Here is an 18657-nt window from a genome sequence, read left to right on the forward strand (position 1 = left end):
GAATACAGCACAGCGTATTAAAAAGAAAAAATGAAACAGTCGGTGCTGACAGGTGGCAAGCAGCAAATAGTTCTTACGCAGACAGTTTGAAAAGGGGTGAGGTATCAAATATGCAGCAATTCATCTTGGGACTTGTTCTTTTCAATATATCAAGTAATGAATGACAAGGAGGGAGATGTAAACACCAAGTTAATTAAATCCTCGGATGATACTGGGCTAGGGAGGGTAGTATATTTCAGAGCAGATGGATTGAAATTTCTGAATGATCTGGCAAATTTCAGGAGGTGGGTGGAAGAAAAGGAAGATGAGTTGGAATAGCAGAAATGTCAGACAGTTCAACAAGAGAAATTATCATTATTAAAGAAGGAACAGTGACATGGCGCTGGGGGGGAAATGTTAGGACCATACTTAGCACTTTATAACAGCCATTTGTCTGTGTGCGTCAGAGTATTAAACCTGTTAAATTAAGCATTCCCGGTAGTGTGGAGGGGTCTGAGAAAGTGTTGCTACCTGGTTTCACCAAAAGGGCTAGCGTAGCTGAGAATGTAAATGGCATTCTGGAAATGACAGCGGATCAGTGTGAGGGAGATGGGATTAAAAGGCAGGGCTTCTCTTCCTCGCTGACCGATGAGAAATGGCATTTGAGGGCACAGTCCTGTCATCTGCATTTCACAATGCCAACGAACATGACGGGGATCGGCTTGACGAGTGTGGGGCTGCAGGACACTGATTTTACGCAAGAAGTCTCATGACTCAAGATTTCATAGACTCATAGAATAGTTTGGGTTGGAAGGGATCTTAAAGACCATCTAGTTCCAATCCCCCTGCCGTGGGCTGGGACACCTCCCATTTCACCAGGTTCCTCAAAGCCCCGTCCAGGCTGGCCTTGAACACCTCCAGGGTTGAGGCCTCCACGCCTTTTCTGGGCAACCTGTTCCGGAACGACCAGACCAGTCACACGCAGTGTAGTTTGTGTATACACAGAGCAACTTCAGGGGCCTGGTCAACAGGAACCGGTATTGGACCTACAGGAAGACCCCCTTCGGCTTAGACCCTGACTCTGTCTAGATGTATTCTGCTGTGATGTCCAGCCTCTATCCTCTTCAGTGCCTTATAATCACCTTGCCCTCCAGCAGTGTTTCACACCCAGTGGGTTGTAACCCTCAGGGTATTTATGACAAGTAACGGTGGGAAGGGTTAGCAGAGAAGTTATATATTTGAATTACTTAAACACTAGTCCTCTCCCTCTGTGTCTCACCAAGTCACTTCTTAACTGTCTCGTTCAGGGTCACCTGTTTTCTCCCAGGTTCTTAAAACTCATAGAAATGCTAAAAATAAGACTTTCTGTTATCATTGTTAGTCTTACAACACAAGAAAGGTAAGAGCTTGAAGGAATTTAAAAATTCAAGGCATGAAAAATTCTTAATTTTGAATAACCCAAGAGGCCAAAGGGCTGTACAGAGGCATATTTGTACGTCTAAAAAGGTACTAATGATGACACTACCACCTACGAATAATGATGCCATTATATAGAGCCTTGGCAGGACTGAAATTCAAGTACTACAGACAGTAATAGGCCGTTCACTCCAAAAAACAGAACTTGAAATAAGAAGTTGGAGCATATTCAGAGAAAATCAATGAAGAGGTCAAGATGGTCAGGGCTGGATTGAGCTCATCTGTGATGTAATGCAGTATATTCTCTGGTAGCTTGATAAGCTTCTGCCTGCGAGTCTATGTGCGGACTCATCTATAGACTTACGTTGACTTCAGAAATTCCTTCTCCAAGCTGGATGATCTCATCCTTAATCTGCCGTTTTACTGCAACTGTGTATGGTTTACTATAGTGTTCAGCAGGTGTTCTTTCCATTTTGGCCTTGCCAGTTTTCCATATCACTTTCCAGATAAGAGGCTGTCTGCCTAAGGAAATGAGCTTGTCTGACCATCGCAGAACAGCTGGAAGCCATTTGTAGTTGCCTCCTCATTGTCTCGCAGACATCACTCCTCAACTGTCTGAGCGATTTTTAGAGAATTTCTTTCTAGGCTTCCTGGCAGCTAAGTTCAAGCAAAGATATTTTACAACCCCCCAAACCAGTAATTATTTACTTCATGAAGCAAATAATGTGAAATAATAAATAAAAGGGAAATAAAAGCAAATAAAAGGGCACATATAGGCACATTCCCCAGCCTGTGTAGGATGTGAGGGTCACGGAAAGCATCTTTCCTTAAAGGAAGCGTAGCTGTGAGAGACATTTCCTTACAACGAGAATTCTCTAGAGAGAAGATGGGCTTGTGACTGGACCAAATCACTTTGCTTACCCAATGTCCACCCTAAGACAGAAAAGAATACAGTAGTGGGATCCAGATATAGCAATTTTTTCTTGGGAGTTTGTTATATTTTAGGTATCATATTTGTGCTTAGGTTTACTGTATATGCAGGATCCCATTTTACTGCAGGATTGACTACTTCATTCCAACTGCAGAAATTGTTGTGATTTTTCTGTCTTTGTTTTTTCTTCTTATTCTCTTCATTTTGAATTCTTCATCCCTACTTAATCTGTCCAAAAATCCCGAGCGGGCTGCCTTTGGAGGGCATCATACTGTGCCTGGCCTTGTCTTCAGATTGATCTGCTGCCAGCTACGTCTTCCAGTGCTCTCGTCAGCTGCTTCTCTCCTCCTCTCTTGTTTCTGCAGATACATAGCTAGGATTTTGATTTCTGCACTTGTCATCCTTGGGATTTGTCAGCAGGTGCCAACTTTTCTTTCTCCAGCCTTAAGGTGTATTATTGGAGCTTGACCAGGAAAGCCTACTATGCCGCCGAATATATTTGTAAGTGCAAAGTGGCTTCCAGGGGAACAACCAGTATACCTCATATATGTACTACCCGTCAGGCTTTCCCAAGTCCTAAACTCCCACGTAGACTTTTTTTTTACTTAACTTGAAAATATCTACACGCTGGCTGAGGGAACTGCATTAGACCTCCGGTGCTGGTTAATATGTAATAACTGGAGGGGTGGAAAATTTGAATTGACATCCGCAATCTGCAATTCGGTTGCATCACTGTACTTCAGTTGCTTCAGGTACCCCAGTGGTACCCCGAGGTACGGCTGCTGCAGGTATTTCCAGTGACACGGAGAGGAGGGATATCCTGTCTTAGTGGATATAGTTTACCAAGTGAGGAAGAGGGCTCGGTGCTAATATCAGCACTGTTTGTGAGAAGGACCCATGCTGTCTGCCAGATGGCAGCTCTGAGACGACCACCAAAGGGAACAGCATAGGCAAGAAAAAGCTTCCTGTAAATACTGGAAGAGAGAACAGGTCAAATACGGAAGTGGATTACTCTAAAGCAGAAATACTGTTTGCAGTGAGGTGGACAGATGACTACTGTGACAGCGAATGAGTTGTGGAGAAACATGGTCAACACGCTCAACCCACTTGTGGTCGCTGATCTGCAGCATCTTATCACTGAATGGTGTAACAAACTAAATTTTCAAGAGGCAAGTTACAACAGGCGGTGCGGTCATTACAAATACTCTTCTTTTACTTTATTAGCTGTGGCAAAATTGGCGGGAGACAAGTTTACAGAGAGGCAAGGCACTTCACAAAATAGATACTGTAATTGGTAAGGAAATAAGTGGCAAATTGGATTTCTTGTTATAATAAAATAAATTATATGTGATCCTTAATCACAGGAATACATTTTGGAAACATTTTATAAAAATGACAGTAGAAAGGCCGCCATGGAAAAGAATTAATGCAACATTAATTAAGAATATTGACCCAAGAATTTGGTACAGAAAGTACATGTACTTTCAGAGAACAAAGTTGTCTGAATACATAATTATACTTGATTATAGTTCTCGTAGTGGTTTTACAGACCTTTTTAATGAAGTGAATGGTCTAAACTGTTGCTTTTCTCTTATGATAGTCAGCAATGAGTAATAAGAAATATGGGCTCCCCATAAGTAATTTGGGCAATATTTAGACAGTTTTATTCAATTCTGAGGAAAATGAACTTGATCTGAGAATTTACCTTCAGATTGCCCTAGGAGTCCTGAACAAGGAAGAGCCATGCTTACAAGGGTGTCCATCAGTTGTGCAAGTCTCTTTTCTGTGGCCTTCAGTGCATGTTCTATTTCTATGCCTTTTTGAAATTTTCCTTCATAGTTATGAGGTTCTTTTCTCCTCCTTCACCATCCTCTTCACTCCTCTGTAACAAGGCCAGCTCACCATAGGTTATGGTACAACGTTCGCTGCTTTAGTGCTCCGGCGTACTCCAGTGGGATCTTCTTCTCCTTGAACTGGCACTATGTCTCATGGAAAACCATGGATCTCAGTTCAGGGTTTACAGAACGAGCCTTATCCATGAAAACGCAGGTGCCTGCTCTGCTTTTCCACTCTCTTGCCCTTGTCATCATGCCTTCGGCATATTTTCTCTTGCTAAGGATGTTGTAGAAATGGAAATTCTTCCTCAGTCATCTCTGGGCCTTTGAGAGTACAGTAAGCTGAAGAACGGGTGATTTTGTTTTGTTTTGCTCAGCCAGGGAGAAATAAGTGGAACTGAGATGTACTAAAACCGATGGCTTTTCTACAATTTTAAAAATAATGATAATTTGGCATGTTCCTGTGAGAAGAAAAGCTGTTGCTAATTGATTCTATAGGGTTTTGAGCCATCCACGTTGTTATAATTGGATATTCCACCAACTCATAAAGCAAACAGCTTCTGTGGAAGAGAGAAGGAAACTTCTGCAAGCTCTAGTACATACCGAAAGAATACGTTTGAAGTTGAAAGGAAAAAATATGAATAATCAATCAGAAATTAAACTCAAGCTGTTAAAAAAAGGAGAGGATACCTAATGAAATCTGAATTAGAATCATAACACTGCAGTCTCGCGCAAAATGGTATATAAAGTTAATTGGACCCACTGGGTTTTGCAGGCTTTCTCGTCTAAGGAGCCGCTGTTTTCTTTAATGAAAACATCATCCTTCACAATGTCAGGAGAACACATGGGAATCTCTGATCTCACATGCCAGATGTCACATTGTGTTACACTTTTAAACCTTGCAAGCCACTGTAGTTTCGGAAATCCATACAGACCAAGGGTGATGTGCTTTGTTCAGTGGTGGTTCTTCGTCTGGAAAAGGCTGTTGGTACTGAAATGCTGGCAATAATCACAAGCCTTCTGGAAAAATAACGTCAGAGCATACACCTAGTAATTGAGGTTTAAATAATGACATGAAGTGTCATACATGGACTTCAAAAGATGAAGTGACTGTCTTGATTTTTGTTGCAGAAAATATTTGAAAAATCATCGATAGTAGTAAGTGCAGCTTCTTTGAAAAATAAAACTGTGTAATTTGTTGTAACTAGGTCTTTACTGAAAACTGTGAATTCAGCCTTGGACTCCAAAGTGGTCTGGAACACTTCTGTAGTCAGTTTTGCTTTCTGCAAGCCTACCGCATGAAGGATTGCTTCTAAGTTTCAGATTTGGATGGTTTCCAGTAATTCTTCGTTTCTCTGTATTATCCTGGTGCCTGAAGGACCAGTCATGCATCAGGAGGCCATCCTGGTACATGCAACCACGCAGCAGAGAGACTGTCCTGACCAAACCGACTTAAACTAGGAGAACAGGAGACAACAGATGGATACAATCAGACAACGAAATTCAGGGAAACAGTGAGACAGCACTGGGCCAGAACATGACTGAGCTGCGGCGAGCACATTGTCAGCCTCACTACTGTCAGCTTCTGGTTTATTGTTTTTTTAGATATTAGAGGAAAGAGGAGTCTTAAGCAGGAATTCGAAGGGAGATAATGAAATAGCTCTGCAGATGTTTACAGAGATTTCCTCCCAGGCATGAAGGGCAGTGTGGGAGGAACATGAAGGCACTTGTTTGAATATTTATCGCGTGGGGGTGGAGGCTGGTACTGTGGGTTATCAGAGGGAGGTGATGGCATCTCTCTGGTGCGTAAGAGTTACAGCAGCAGAAAAGCGTCAGGAGACTGTTTCAGCCATCAGACAGCTGGTTCCGTGGAGTTCTCGGGCTGTATCCATCGTGGCAGTACCGAGCTGTGGTTTTGGCAGGGTAAGTTAAAGAGAAGAATGAGCGTGGGAGAAGGGTTGTTGTGTTGGTTTTATTGTAATTTTGGAGAAATTTATCCAAAACCTATTGAAGTCAATGACACGGGCTTTTCATCAGGGCAGAGATTCGGCTCCAGCCGAAGCCATCTAAAGGTAGGAGTCTGTGTGTGAGCTGTGTATCAAAGCTCTGATTATCTCAGTGGATATCAAGGTCTGCAATCGGGCGCCTCAGGCTAGGCGTCTAGTGCCACCTCAGTTCTGCCGTTCCCGAGGGACACCAGTCTCTGTCTTGAACTGAGTCAGTACAGTCAGTAAACACAGAGGGCAGTTCATCGCATCCTGAATCTCTCTCCAGGCTCCATTTAGTGTATCGACTGCGTCTCTTTTGCCTGTGCCGGGGACCCGGTGCACTCACACACCTGGGTCTCAGTAACAAACTGAATACTGCTCCAAGGGCATAAAATCTCATACTGCCGGGTGAAATCCCAACTCTGTTGACATTGGTAAGAGTTTTGCCACAAACTTCAGTCAGACCATGACTTCACTTTCTGTGCTCTTTGCAGTACTTGGTATCCAAGCATTTTGTTCAACTTGCAAATGCTGATACTTTTTTAATTAAAATTTCCTACAAGCTCTTGAATTAACTCCCGTATCCATCTGTTACTCCACTAATATCCCAGATAATGTCTCACAGTAGCTCCCAGAGAGCCTGGAAAAAAATGTAATATCAGCATTTACAGTTGGGTAGTGAAGTACAGTAAAAGTATTAAATTTTTCTAAGGGCACATACACCCTGAAGTAAAGCATGGCGCTGAGGTCCAAGTCTGAGGGAGGTGTGAGCAGGTGCCCTCAGGCATCACCAGGCAGTTCCTTGTGGAAGATGACTACGTGGGTCTCGAAAGCGGTGCAGCTGCCCGTGTCCCTGGGACAGTGCCCCTTGGTTTAGGGACAGCCCCACGTTAGTGCAGGTGCATTGCCCAGCGCTGGAACGAGCTGTCCTGGGGGGACATTTCCGTAGCCCTGTACTGTAGAATGTAAGCGTGCTTTAAATAGAAAATGTGTTCACCAGCTATCTGTAAGATGCTTTTTAATAATGTGCTCCGCTATTTTTTTGTGATATATTCTGTTTGTGAGCTGAGACATTGTGCCAGAATAACTGAGAGCACTCCTAAGGCTGGAAATGAATACATGTGAAAAGAACAACGCGTTATTTGAATCAGTTTGCCTGAAGGGGGAATTTCTAAACTTTTAGTAAAATTCCATTCCCTTCCTTCATGTTAATTAAATTAAAGCCGGGGGGATAGGAGACCATAGCACGGTAGTGTGGTATATGTGGGGCACAACTCAAGAAGCGGAAAGTCCTCTTACCCCCCTTGGCTTGTCTGTCTTTTTATTGAATGCTGTGAGATTTCATTTGCAATAATGAACTGCGTTTATGCAAAACTTTTCAGTACCACCAAATGAAGGGAGGAACACGTTGACAGGAAGCGAAAGTTGCATAATCTCTGCAAAAGTCCATGGCTGAATCGCTGCGCTGTTTTATGCAGCATCGTGAGGGTTTTTTTTAATGCCACTGACTTGAGTAAAAGAAGGATCAGTTCCTAACTGACCACCTCCATCAGGGCATCAGAGACACTTTTCTTTTAGTTATAAATTATCCCCATAGTAAAATGGGATTAAATAGTGCATGTTTATGACATCCAACAAAATCTTCCAGGGAGGTCACGTTATCCTTGGAATCAGTCTTTTCAGGCAGTCTTGCGGAGTGGGTTAATGCAGTAGCAGTATTTCTCCAGCTTTTCCCCCATTTCTCACACTTGGAAGCGGTGACTTCTGGCTGTTCTGTGCTGGGCCACATGCAGGCACAGCAGGAGGCCCTTGGCTCCTCTGACTGCATTTGCTGTCCAAACAACTGCTCCTTACTCCCTCAGAGGAAGACACAGTGGGCAGATAGAAATATTTCGCAAGCCAGATGGGGCTAATGGGACACAAACTGGAGCAATCTGACCAAAATACATATTTAATTGAAGGTTGCTTCTCGGATTTCTGGCATGGAATTATGCACCATACTTGACTGGTTTGCGGTGACTGTATCTGGTGTTGCATGTTGAACAAATTCCTGATCATGTCAGTGGTATTCAGTGGAACTCAGACTTCCCAGGAATCGCTTAGTTCCTTCTGAGATCAGACATACATCCGTGCTCCAGATAGTCCTCAAGTAGGCGTAAGTGCAGTTCTGCTCAGTGGCACCCCTACGGTATATGACTATTATCGCATCCACTGTGGTAATTTCTGGAAAAAACTCCTTTGCTAGTTTTTTTTTGGTCTTGTTTGCTTGTGGTTTTTTTCCCCCAAAATGTTGGCTTGTTGGTGCTGCTTGTGCAAAATGGAAGGAATTTTCTTCAGGCCTGTATTATGCCCGTCATATATTTAGGAGCGGTTCTCCGGATTTCAGCAGCTAGGCAGGATCTGATTAGGGTAGCACATGTATAAGAGGTATGCCAGGAATGACAGTGGACTTTTGGTTTGTTTTTTTTTTCTTTTTGCCCTACACTGGTATCCTGAAATTAGATCTCTGTTGAGATATGTATCTGAGACCTATAACATTGGTGGACTTCTCTCAAAATGTCCCCGGGGCTGGATTCATTTCAGAGTAATGACCTGCCTCTCTACATTTCCCTTGTTGCTTATTTAAATAAGAGATGCTCCTTTACCTCCTCAGTCAAATGACCATGCAACATGGAGAAGATCTCTTGAAGTAGCTGCTGCTGCACTCTGCACAGCAGTGGTGTCATTTCATTAGTGGAAAATAAACCCTGGTTAAGGAAATGGCATATAAAGTGTTATTAACAGGAAACATAGAATCATAGAATCATTTAGGTTGGAAAAGACCCTTGGGATCATCGAGTCCAACCATCAACTCAACTCTACATTTAATGAGAAGATACTTAAAGTTCTGTTTATATTGTATGCACATGTCCAGTCAAGTTTTTCTTGTCCCCATTGTGCAAAACAGTTTATCTGTCCCAAGTAAGAAGTCAATTTGGTTTTCTAGTATTACCATCCCGCTGGTACTAACATACCTGACATTGGATAGCGTTTAGATTCTCCAGGAGAGCGTTTGTGGAATACTGTAGTGGCTTCAGGATACGAAGACAGAAATAAGAATAAGCATATTTGAGTTGCAGATTGATTAGTTACGAATATCAGTGAGGAATTTTGGTTATGTAAAAACGTCTACTGACAGCACTTCCAGTGCTTTCTGGTGGTGGTGGTGGCTGGCCCAGTGTCTTCTCCCTTTCTCTCCAGGTAGGACACCAAAAGCCAAGAAATGAATTTATAAGAAAGGGCATAGCTAAGGATCAGTCTGTTTGCCTCCAGATCCCTCAGAAAGTAGGTGCTTATCTGTGTTTAGATAAGACACTGTAGAAGGCGGCGCCTAACGTATGAGGCATCAAGATGTCAGCAATAGCAGAGGTCTGGAAGAAATTCCTAGAAAGGACCATATTGGCCAAAGACACCCAGACAAGATGTTGTCTTGACAAGACAAGATGCCAAGGGTCAGACCACAAAACTAAAAGAAATAGAAATAAGATCACACTGAGATCTTAAATTATGGCTAAGATCCAGCCCTCAAAAGGAAAGAATCAGATGAGGGTTGGAAGACTTTGTCTGGGAAAAGAGACGTCTCCTCTGCCTTTAATTCTCTGGCTGATGGTATAAAGGAGAAGCTTATGCCCTTTTAGCAGGCAAATAGTATGCCTAGCTTAGTTGCATAATGGTACCAGTATGAGTGTGTGTGTAAAAATATATATGTTGGAGATTTTGTGTGGACTCTGGCCGAAGCTGATGTCAGTCAGTCAGGCTGGCTGTGAGCAAATACCTGATCAATGAGCTGCTGAATGCAGTGCTGGCCCCACCACGCTTTGCTTATTCGCTGGTTACCTCAAATGGGGTGGTCAGTGAGTCACTCGTATGCAGAATGGACCTTGACAAGTTGTACTTCATAATAGTTTCTAAAGGTGAATCTATTACTGGAGGTTGGTATTGCATAAGTAGAATAGGGGGTATGCGGATTTTATTAGAGATATTACTGCCAATAAATTTTAGGCTATCGATGGATGACCTTTTTGAGACTTTCATCAGTGTAGGAAAGATTTGGAGGTCAAATTTTTGAAGATGCCTAAAAGCCCATTTTAAAATCAGTCAACTGACTTTCCAGCAGTATCTGAAATATTAAAAATGGGTTTGAAATGGGACTCAGTCTCCTAAATGATCTTTAAAAGCAGGTAGACAAAACTGCTGTAAGACTATGAGACATGAGTCAAAGAAGTAAACTCTGTAGTTTTTGCCTCTTTTCAGTTATCCGGTATGACTGGGATAGATCACATTCCCAAGGGTCTGGATGTGAAGTGAAGTCGTGGATAGATGTTAGTTTGTTCCCCTTGCTCACTTGCTCACACTGGATATGTGTCACCTCTTCTTTATTCCCCGGAGGCCCATGAAAAGCATTAAGAGGAGCCATGAAAAACAGATTTTTGTATCCCTTTGTGCATCTCAGCTGTTTCTGCTGTTCGCGAGGTAAACCTCCTAGGCAGGGCTGGCCGAGGCCTCTTTCTGCTTAGGACCCACCGAGTTGTTCTGGTTTCCAGTGCAACACTTCCTTTACCCTCTGATATCAGACACAAAGGTCACTCAAAATATAGTTACTTCCACCAGTTTGATTAAAAAATGGCTTCTCTAATCATGGAATGTGCCAAGAGATTTCACATAACAGGTTTTCATACCATTTGTACGTTGGTTTCTCTCCATGTAAAGCTTTCCAGGAAAAAGATTTTCATATTCTGCATCCCAAGACTAATAAAAAATTGAAACAAATTCTTTGTAGGATGTTAATTCCAGCCCATGTTTCTTTTCCTCTCTTCTCTGATTTTAGCAGCTTTCTCTAAAAGTGCTCTTTTTGCTTTTTCTGCAGACTGTATGTGGATGGACCCTTTGGAAGTCCCTTTGAGGAATCCCTGAACTACGAGGTCAGCCTCTGTGTGGCTGGAGGTATTGGAGTTACACCATTCGCATCAGTGCTCAACACGCTGCTGTAAGTCAGCTTAAGCCTTTTAAAGCTATTTCCCCCCAATTTACCGTAGCAGTGCATGTCAGAAAGACTTTCAGAGTATTTAAAAACTTCCATTAGCTTAACATAAGTGAATGATTCCTTGGAGAGAGGTGGAGGACTGGGATGTCCTCTGAAGAGCATAAATCATCACGTACAGGCTTTATAACCCAAAGAGTTGTGGCAGAGTTGTGCCAGTGATGCACCTGAGCGGGGACAGTGTCACTAACCTTCCTCTGCTGCCACCAGCCTGGCCGGTGATTAACGTAGTCACAGCCCCACAGCTAGACTCGTTCCCCTGGTCCCAGCTTAGATGAGGCTGTGGACTGTGGTAGGGAGTTTTTGAGAGCCGGGAAGTCGTGAGTCCTTCTGCTGGAAGTGTGTCTTCTGTAGATGTGTATGCTTAAGGTTTTAAACGAAAGGGATTCAGATGTTAAACTCTATTTGAGAAGTTTAAGTTTTAGGTATGCCTTTTTCTTTACTTTTTTTTTGTTTTGTTTCTCTCTTTTTTTTTTTTTTTTAATTTAATTTAAATCCTGGGACATTCAGTTCAGCCCAAACCTTTCACCTCTTGTTTCTCTGTCACATTGGCAACACGGTTCCCACCAAATCTTACGCTGTGTGAAATAGGCTTGTTTTTATGATTGCTATTGATTTTTATTTTTTTTTTTTTTGCTAGGTTATTGGGTAAGAGCTCCAGTCAGAGGTTAAGCGCCTGTTTCACAGGCATTGTATAAACAGCCAACCAAAGCAGCAAACCCTCCCTGAGGTGTCGAAAGGCTAGCTGGCTTTGGGAGGGTTTTACAACGCACAACTGAAGCGTTTGTTCTAAGATGCCAGTGGCCAGCTCTGACTCCAAAGTGAAGTTAAAGCCCAGAATTTAGATGCTGTGCACGTTCTTCTGACCTTGATTGGGGCTGGACCCGACAGTGCTGAGCACTTCTGAAAATTATCAGCCCCACCTGTCTCATAGTGCTGCAGCCCTCAAAGACCGTCTTGGTCTCCCTCATTTTCTTTTCCTGAGAGTGTATTGATCATCCTCTCAAAAAGAGGGTACGTTTTTGATGAAGGCCTGGGGCCCAGGTGGATGAGGTGACCGTTTTCCTCGTGACAGATTACCCTTGACAGTGCTTAGCGAAAATGTCACAGATGATAATGATGGGCCACCAGCAGGGAACGAGATGTTTGCCTCTACCAGTGTGTTATCAGAGGCTGTGGGAAGCTGCACAGACATTGCCATAGAAGGTTAGTGTCCAAAAGCTTTTGCAATGTCCGTTTATCTGGCTAAAGCCATAAATGGGCTTCCAAGTTGCCTTTGTGGCCGATCTTCCCCTTGTGCGCTGTAACGCTGTACAGGGGAACCACTCTGGGGCTCTGGGAAAAAGTAGCAGCCTGCTTTCCTTCTCAGTATTTAAGCACCAGCAGAGCACTTGTTCAGTGGGTGATCTGCCTGTTGTCTTTGCCCTGGCTTAGAAGCAGAAATTGGCAGGTGCGAACACGCCAACTGCCTTACGACGCCAGCTCTGCAGAGCAGCGGGGCCGGTCCTCTTGTGTCGAGGACACGCAGGTCTGGGGGAGATCAGAAGCCCGTCGATGTAGTCATTTTGTTTCCTCCTCGGTTGCATTGTGTGTACACAAGTTAATTCCTGCTCCTGCCCTTCCCTCCACTTAACTGTTGAACCCTGTGCCCTATTTTTAAGAAAGTGTAACTTCCTTTAAGGAAAGCTAGTGGTTTTCGTGCGGACTGGTCTGTAAATAACGGCTGTTATTTTGGGCAGCGGTAACATAGAAGGGCACAAGGAGTGTTATATACGTGTGGATTTGGCTGTAGCGGGGGATTGCACCTTTATTGCATGATAGATCCTGCTGGAGGGAGACACAAGCGTGTGTGTCCGAGGTGCTGTTTTACCGCTATGCTTGACTTGTTCCACGAAGTCTTGCAGCCCGGCCTCTTTGTCCAGCTCCAGTGTTTCATCACCGAGGGTGGTGTTTTGTTACCGAGCTACAGCAGTTTAATACAAAATGCCTCGCATTTTTCTCTTCATTTATCCTTTTTTTATGGTGAAAGGCACTTATTTTCCTTGCTACTGCTTATAGTTATCTTGTCACATCTGACCAGATTGTGACCCTTCCTAAGGGCTTGTCTTAGCATAGGCAGTCAGAAAAAGGTGGAGGAAATCCTGCTCTGCAGGTCAACAGTTTACAAACACAAAAACCTGAAATCAGCACTTGAAAGTCACTATATTCTCCAGTCTTAAAGCACTTTTTTTCTCTCTATGGGGAGTTTACATGGAAGGTGAGTTCTCGGCCCCTACATGCTGCTGAGAACGTCTCCATCCTTGTTCCTCGGGCTTACAGTGCAGGCTGGGGTATGGGCAGGTAAGACGGTTGGTTGGAGTCACTGCCAAGGTAGATCTGTCACCACTACAGTAGATCTGTCACCACTACAGTAGATCTGTCACCACTACGGTAGATCTGTCCATACAGATATGTATATGAGGTGGATATGCCAGCAACCCTAGAGTTTGAAACAATGGATGGCGAGATGTATCATGAAGCTTTTCAACTGTGGTTGGCTCCTGGGACAAGTGTTTGAAGTTGACAGGCTATGGCCTTCTCTATCTGAAAGTTATTTTAGGAGGAAAAGGAGGAAACAGTCTGTGCACTGGCTATTTCAGTGATCAGAACAACAGAAAACAGCACTGGCTAAGTAAGAAGATACTTCACGGATATTTGGACTTTGTTTGAACTCATTAATCATCAAGATTTTTTTTCACTTCTGTTTTCTTTCCCAGTTCGTTACAGTCCTTTGTGCTATATTTGTGTTTTATTTGTATTAGAATTCTGACATGAGAGTCCTGTTTTTCTAAATACAGCGTCAGAATCTGGCCACGACTGCACTTTCCCCACTGGCATTTTCTGAGGACTGTAGTACATCACACAGTTCTCTAACACAATGGAGCTCTGATTGGATTGGGTCTTTGTGATTTTGCTAGAGTATTAATTATAATCAACCAGAGCCTTTCACATATAAAGGCAGAATTAAGTCCTGACATTATTGCATTTGTCAATATTTTCTTCTTACGGGTCGCTTTATAAACCTAATAAAGAATTGACATAGTATGTTCGAACGTAGAATGTCTGCTTTGCTTTGAAATAAACGTTTGAGGATGATGCATGAATCCATACTTGCTGCCCAAATCATCTGTATAGCTGACTACTTCCTAATGCAGAAACAGTATCTGTGAAGGGTGTTAGCTCTGTGATAGAGATTTAATGTTCTCCGGACCGTCACAATAGCCTGCATTGGTCGTTTTGGTGTCTGATGTATCTATCATAGGATGAAGAACAACTTAGCAGTTAGCTTCTAATGGAAACTCACGTTTCCACTGGTGAATGTAAACCATCTTAATTAATCTTTCCTTTTAAATGATAATTTTTAATTACCCAAACATTTTATTTTCAAGTGACGGCTGGAAATGCTACAAGCTGAGAAGACTCTACTTCATTTGGGTGTGCCGGGACATTGAGTCTTTCCGCTGGTTTGCAGACCTGCTCTGTACGTTGCATAGCAAGGTAATGGGGGTTGCTCGGAGGGGTAGGGACAACTTCATAACTGCGAGGTATGTCCACACACGCAGCTGGCATGCTGTGGAGAAAGGCAGCCTTGCTCAGAACAAGCAAGCTCCAGCAGTACTTCTGCTTGGGCTACCTGACCCAGGCTCTGTTTATTCTTGGAGCTGCACAAACCAACTTGATTATCTGTCACCAGTATTTTGTTGCTCGGTGTTGCCATGTACCACTAGTCCGGACACTTACCTGTGAGGTTTATGAAACGGAAAGAGAACGTGCAGGCTGGGGAGTCTGAGTGGACAGATTGAGAAGCGGGGCGGGGGGGATTTGCAATTTCAGGTAGATTTTAAGAGCGGTGTAGCTTCCTAAAATAACACTTTGTACACAGCATGATGTGCAACATTCTGGAGTGCACCAAGGGCTGCTATGCAAGCGTATCTTCTTCATTAAAAAACTTTCTTCATTGATGCTGAATCCCAAGTCTCTCAGGATAGTGGGCACAAGTGACTTCACGCTTACCTTAAGAGAAGGGATATTTTTTCACTAGCCATTTCTATCATCCCCCCAGCTTTGGCAGGAGAATCGACCAGACTATATAAACATCCAGCTGTACCTCAGTCAAACAGATGGAATACAGGTACGTGGCTAAATGCTGTTTGTAAACCATACTAGACCTTGGAGTGGTAGACAATGCAAACTGTCAGTCAAAGGCAAAAAGGAATTACTGCAGACGGTAAAAACAGGAAACGAGGCCATAAGCTCAAGTGACTGATTCATTACTAGGGCAAGAGAGCAAGACCATCCCCACAGCATTAAGAGAATGTAGTCTAGAAGCCCTAACTTGATTAGATGTGGGCAAAAATCCATATCTTCCTTTTCTAGGAAAGAGGTCCTTCTGGGCCAGGCCATGGACCAGACAGTTGGCCGTGTTTGATGGGAAATCTGCATCATTTCTGGGATAAGAATCAAAACAGAATAGTTCTAGGAACTTGCAAGCTCAAGTCTTCTTTTCAAATACATATTTTGAGAGAAACTAGCTATTTTTAAAAGCTTTGGATTTCTTGGCCTCGGATATAGACAAAAGTTATAAATTTCTTGATGTATGAGATTGGAAATTATACTGAACTGTCATGTGTTACCAACCCCAAAGCTGGGCTAATTCCCCAACTCTTGGCATCTCCTGTAGCTATTTACACTTACAGTGTTCATTTTACATTATTTATCACATGAGCCTAGGCCTGATTCTTTACCCTGCTACGTCTGGAAGATTTCCATTGACTGCAGCGGGTCCAGGACCAAGCCTGACAATTACTACAAAACATGAAACGCAGTGAGAAACCATGCCCAAAGGATTTTGATCTGCCTGGTGTCAGGTGGAGATAGCATAACATTCCCAGCTCTAGTAGGAACACTGTCCACTAGTCTAAATGATGCGATAGCTACAGCAGTTATCAACAGTGCTCTACAGTTTTAATGCCTGGACAACATATGTTGACTGGAATGGGGTGCTTGAAACACCCAATTGACGAAGCTGGTATGTAATTGCTAGGTTAAAATTAAAACCCGAAGCAGGACTGCATTGCAATGACACAGCAAGGTTGTAATAACAGACAATTTAAAGCAAAGGTTTCTAATATTGTGCATCAAGCAGCTACTGAATTTATTTCAGTCAACTTTGTTGTAAGTCTTCTTTTAAAGTCACTTTTCTTTTGTGGCTATTGAGCAAAACTGGCATGAACCATAACGCTGCTCATGATTTCTCAAGGGGGGAATTAAATCCAACTCTCCATTACTGTAGAGCTTGTGCGTTCATTGATGTTAGTCCAAAATGCTGACTGCTACCAAAATTAGGGCAGTTTCGCTTCGTGCTCCCTTTGCTCCGAAGCAGCACGCCTGTGTGCCAACAGGGAGCCAAGCCCATCCTTCAGCAAATGCCCCTTGCATCTATATAAAATATAGATATAAGAGGCCACTGGAGGATGAGTTGGCCAAGACGCTGTGTTTGCATTGGTGTCAGCAACGTTTCAGGTCGTTCAGCAGTGGAGCGAACGTGGGAGCACAGGTAAAACGTAACTTCCCGCTGCCTTGCTATCGCACGAGGACAGAAAACTAAAGCAAGGGAATGGCCTGCAATGGAAGGGCATTTGACCTTGTCAAAATGCTGGTGAGTTAGCATTGCTGGAATGGGCTGGGATCCACCCGGGGAGCAGTTTTGGCTGCTTTCTGCTGTTAAGGCAGCTCGAAACAGCTGGCAAACTGCTCTCAGGGAGAAATGTAAGATTTCCCTTGTTACTTCTTCAGACCTAGTCATCTTCATAGTTACTTGTACAAAGTTAAGAAAAAAGACATTAGACAGAAATACGATTTTTTGCATCAGCAGTGTTTCTTCCAGCTTAGCATTAAAAGCCAATGAGAGAATGAATAATAGGAGCGTGGTTATTGTTTTATGGCTTAAATAAATTGCTTTAAAAGTAATGGGGAGATTAACGAGCAGCTGCATGAGGAACAATGTATAACGAACACCAAGGAGAGCCATTGAAGAGGCAGTGAGCAGAGGTATCGGTGCGTGAAATGGCTGCAGTTTTAATCACAACTGTCTGATACTTGTGCTCAGGTTTCATACCTCAGCGATGTGGTAAGTCAGCCAATGTCAGAAATGGGAGCCCTGGGTGATATGAGGCACTGTGCAAATCAGGCAGAATGGAATTTTTTGTTTCTTGCAGAAAATAATTGGTGAAAAATATCAAGCTTTAAACTCAAGGCTTTTGATTGGACGACCCCGGTGGAAACTCCTTTTTGATGAAATAGCGAAGTGTAACAGGCGGTAAGTGCCGCTCCCCTTGAAGGATGCTTCAGTTTGAAGGGTGGGGGTATTATAGTTTCCACCTATGTTTGTATGAAAATATTTTGGGGTTTTATCTTCGAGTATGTTTAAGCTACTGATGTTGAAATTAGCTAATATTTTGCTGCGAGAGGTAGCCTGTACAAACAGAAACTTTTTTTTACACTCAGAACAGTTCATCTTTTCAATGCGGCTAGGCTGTTCAGCGGCCCAGAAAATAAAAGTAATAGATTTCCATCTCACTGCACAGAGATTGCATATGTTTTTGTCCGTGGCAATTATCTTGCTTGCAGCATATGCTGGTTTTATAAAGTTGCATTTTTTTAAATTGTTGACTTCTATAGTTTTCATGATATGTAGTGCTGGTTTACAAACAGAATGCACAAGGAAGAATCTGACTGTCCTGTATTGTTTTTATTCAGAGGACATATTGTCTTTGGAGATCCCTGGCACTTTTTTATTCTTCGTTAAGACCTGGCAATGCCTTTTTACTGTGCTAGGCAAACAGATTATGGTCTGAAAAAAGACAGTTGTAAAGCAGAGTAGACATGCAGTTAAACTATGGAATGTCTTTGTCCAGATCCAGCTTTGTTGGTTGAGTATTTTACACCCCACTGGCAGTTTTCTGCCTCAGAAGCCAATCTGGTAGAAGGGGTTGTGCGAGTCTTCCCTAATCCACTTCTGGCAAAGTCAGCGGGGTGGTAGCAAACCACCCTCAGTAGCTCTTCATAGCAATCTGGGTGCACCGGGTTGAGAGTTGCTCTCACGTTCCCCTGCAGAACTTTCCCTCAATAGCTCTTTGTTCTCTGCTGCACTTGCAAACTGAACGTCTGCCCACGGCTTATTGACTCTTCTCTTCTGAGGCTGGATGTGACATGGGGACACTGGGGCCTGGCTCTTGAGAAATACTGAGTGCCAGTATGTATCACTGGTGGCAGTATGGGCTTCTGACAGTATGTGTCTTGGATTCGGGTCCTACAGGAGGTTGTGGACAAGGTCCCTTGCCAGGACACCCCAAAGGCTGCTAGAGAGGGACATCCCCAGTAGGATTC

At 43.2% G+C, this 18657-nt stretch overlaps 1 protein-coding gene across 9 annotated transcripts in view; it reads left to right on the plus strand.

The window, feature by feature from the left end:
- The window catches only part of NOX4 (NADPH oxidase 4), a 135751-nt gene that overhangs the window by 84842 nt on the left and 32252 nt on the right, over positions 1-18657 (plus strand). For 8 of the 9 annotated variants that reach the window (XR_010069866.1, XR_010069865.1, XM_063325157.1 and 5 more), the window contains 4 exons: positions 11056-11175; positions 14658-14766; positions 15332-15400; positions 17487-17587. Coding sequence is in view for 6 of the 9 variants with exons in the window: in XM_063325157.1 (XP_063181227.1) it covers positions 11056-11175; positions 14658-14766; positions 15332-15400; positions 17487-17587 (399 nt within the window). In the remaining 3 variants the exon portion in view is untranslated. Of the gene's footprint in view, positions 1-11055; positions 11176-14657; positions 14767-15331; positions 15401-17486; positions 17588-18657 lie in introns of those variants that run through there. The other variant, XR_010069867.1, reaches the window with a different exon arrangement.

Source organism: Chroicocephalus ridibundus, chromosome 1 (genome assembly GCF_963924245.1).
Source record: "Chroicocephalus ridibundus chromosome 1, bChrRid1.1, whole genome shotgun sequence".
Taxonomy (NCBI): Eukaryota; Metazoa; Chordata; class Aves; order Charadriiformes; family Laridae; genus Chroicocephalus; species Chroicocephalus ridibundus.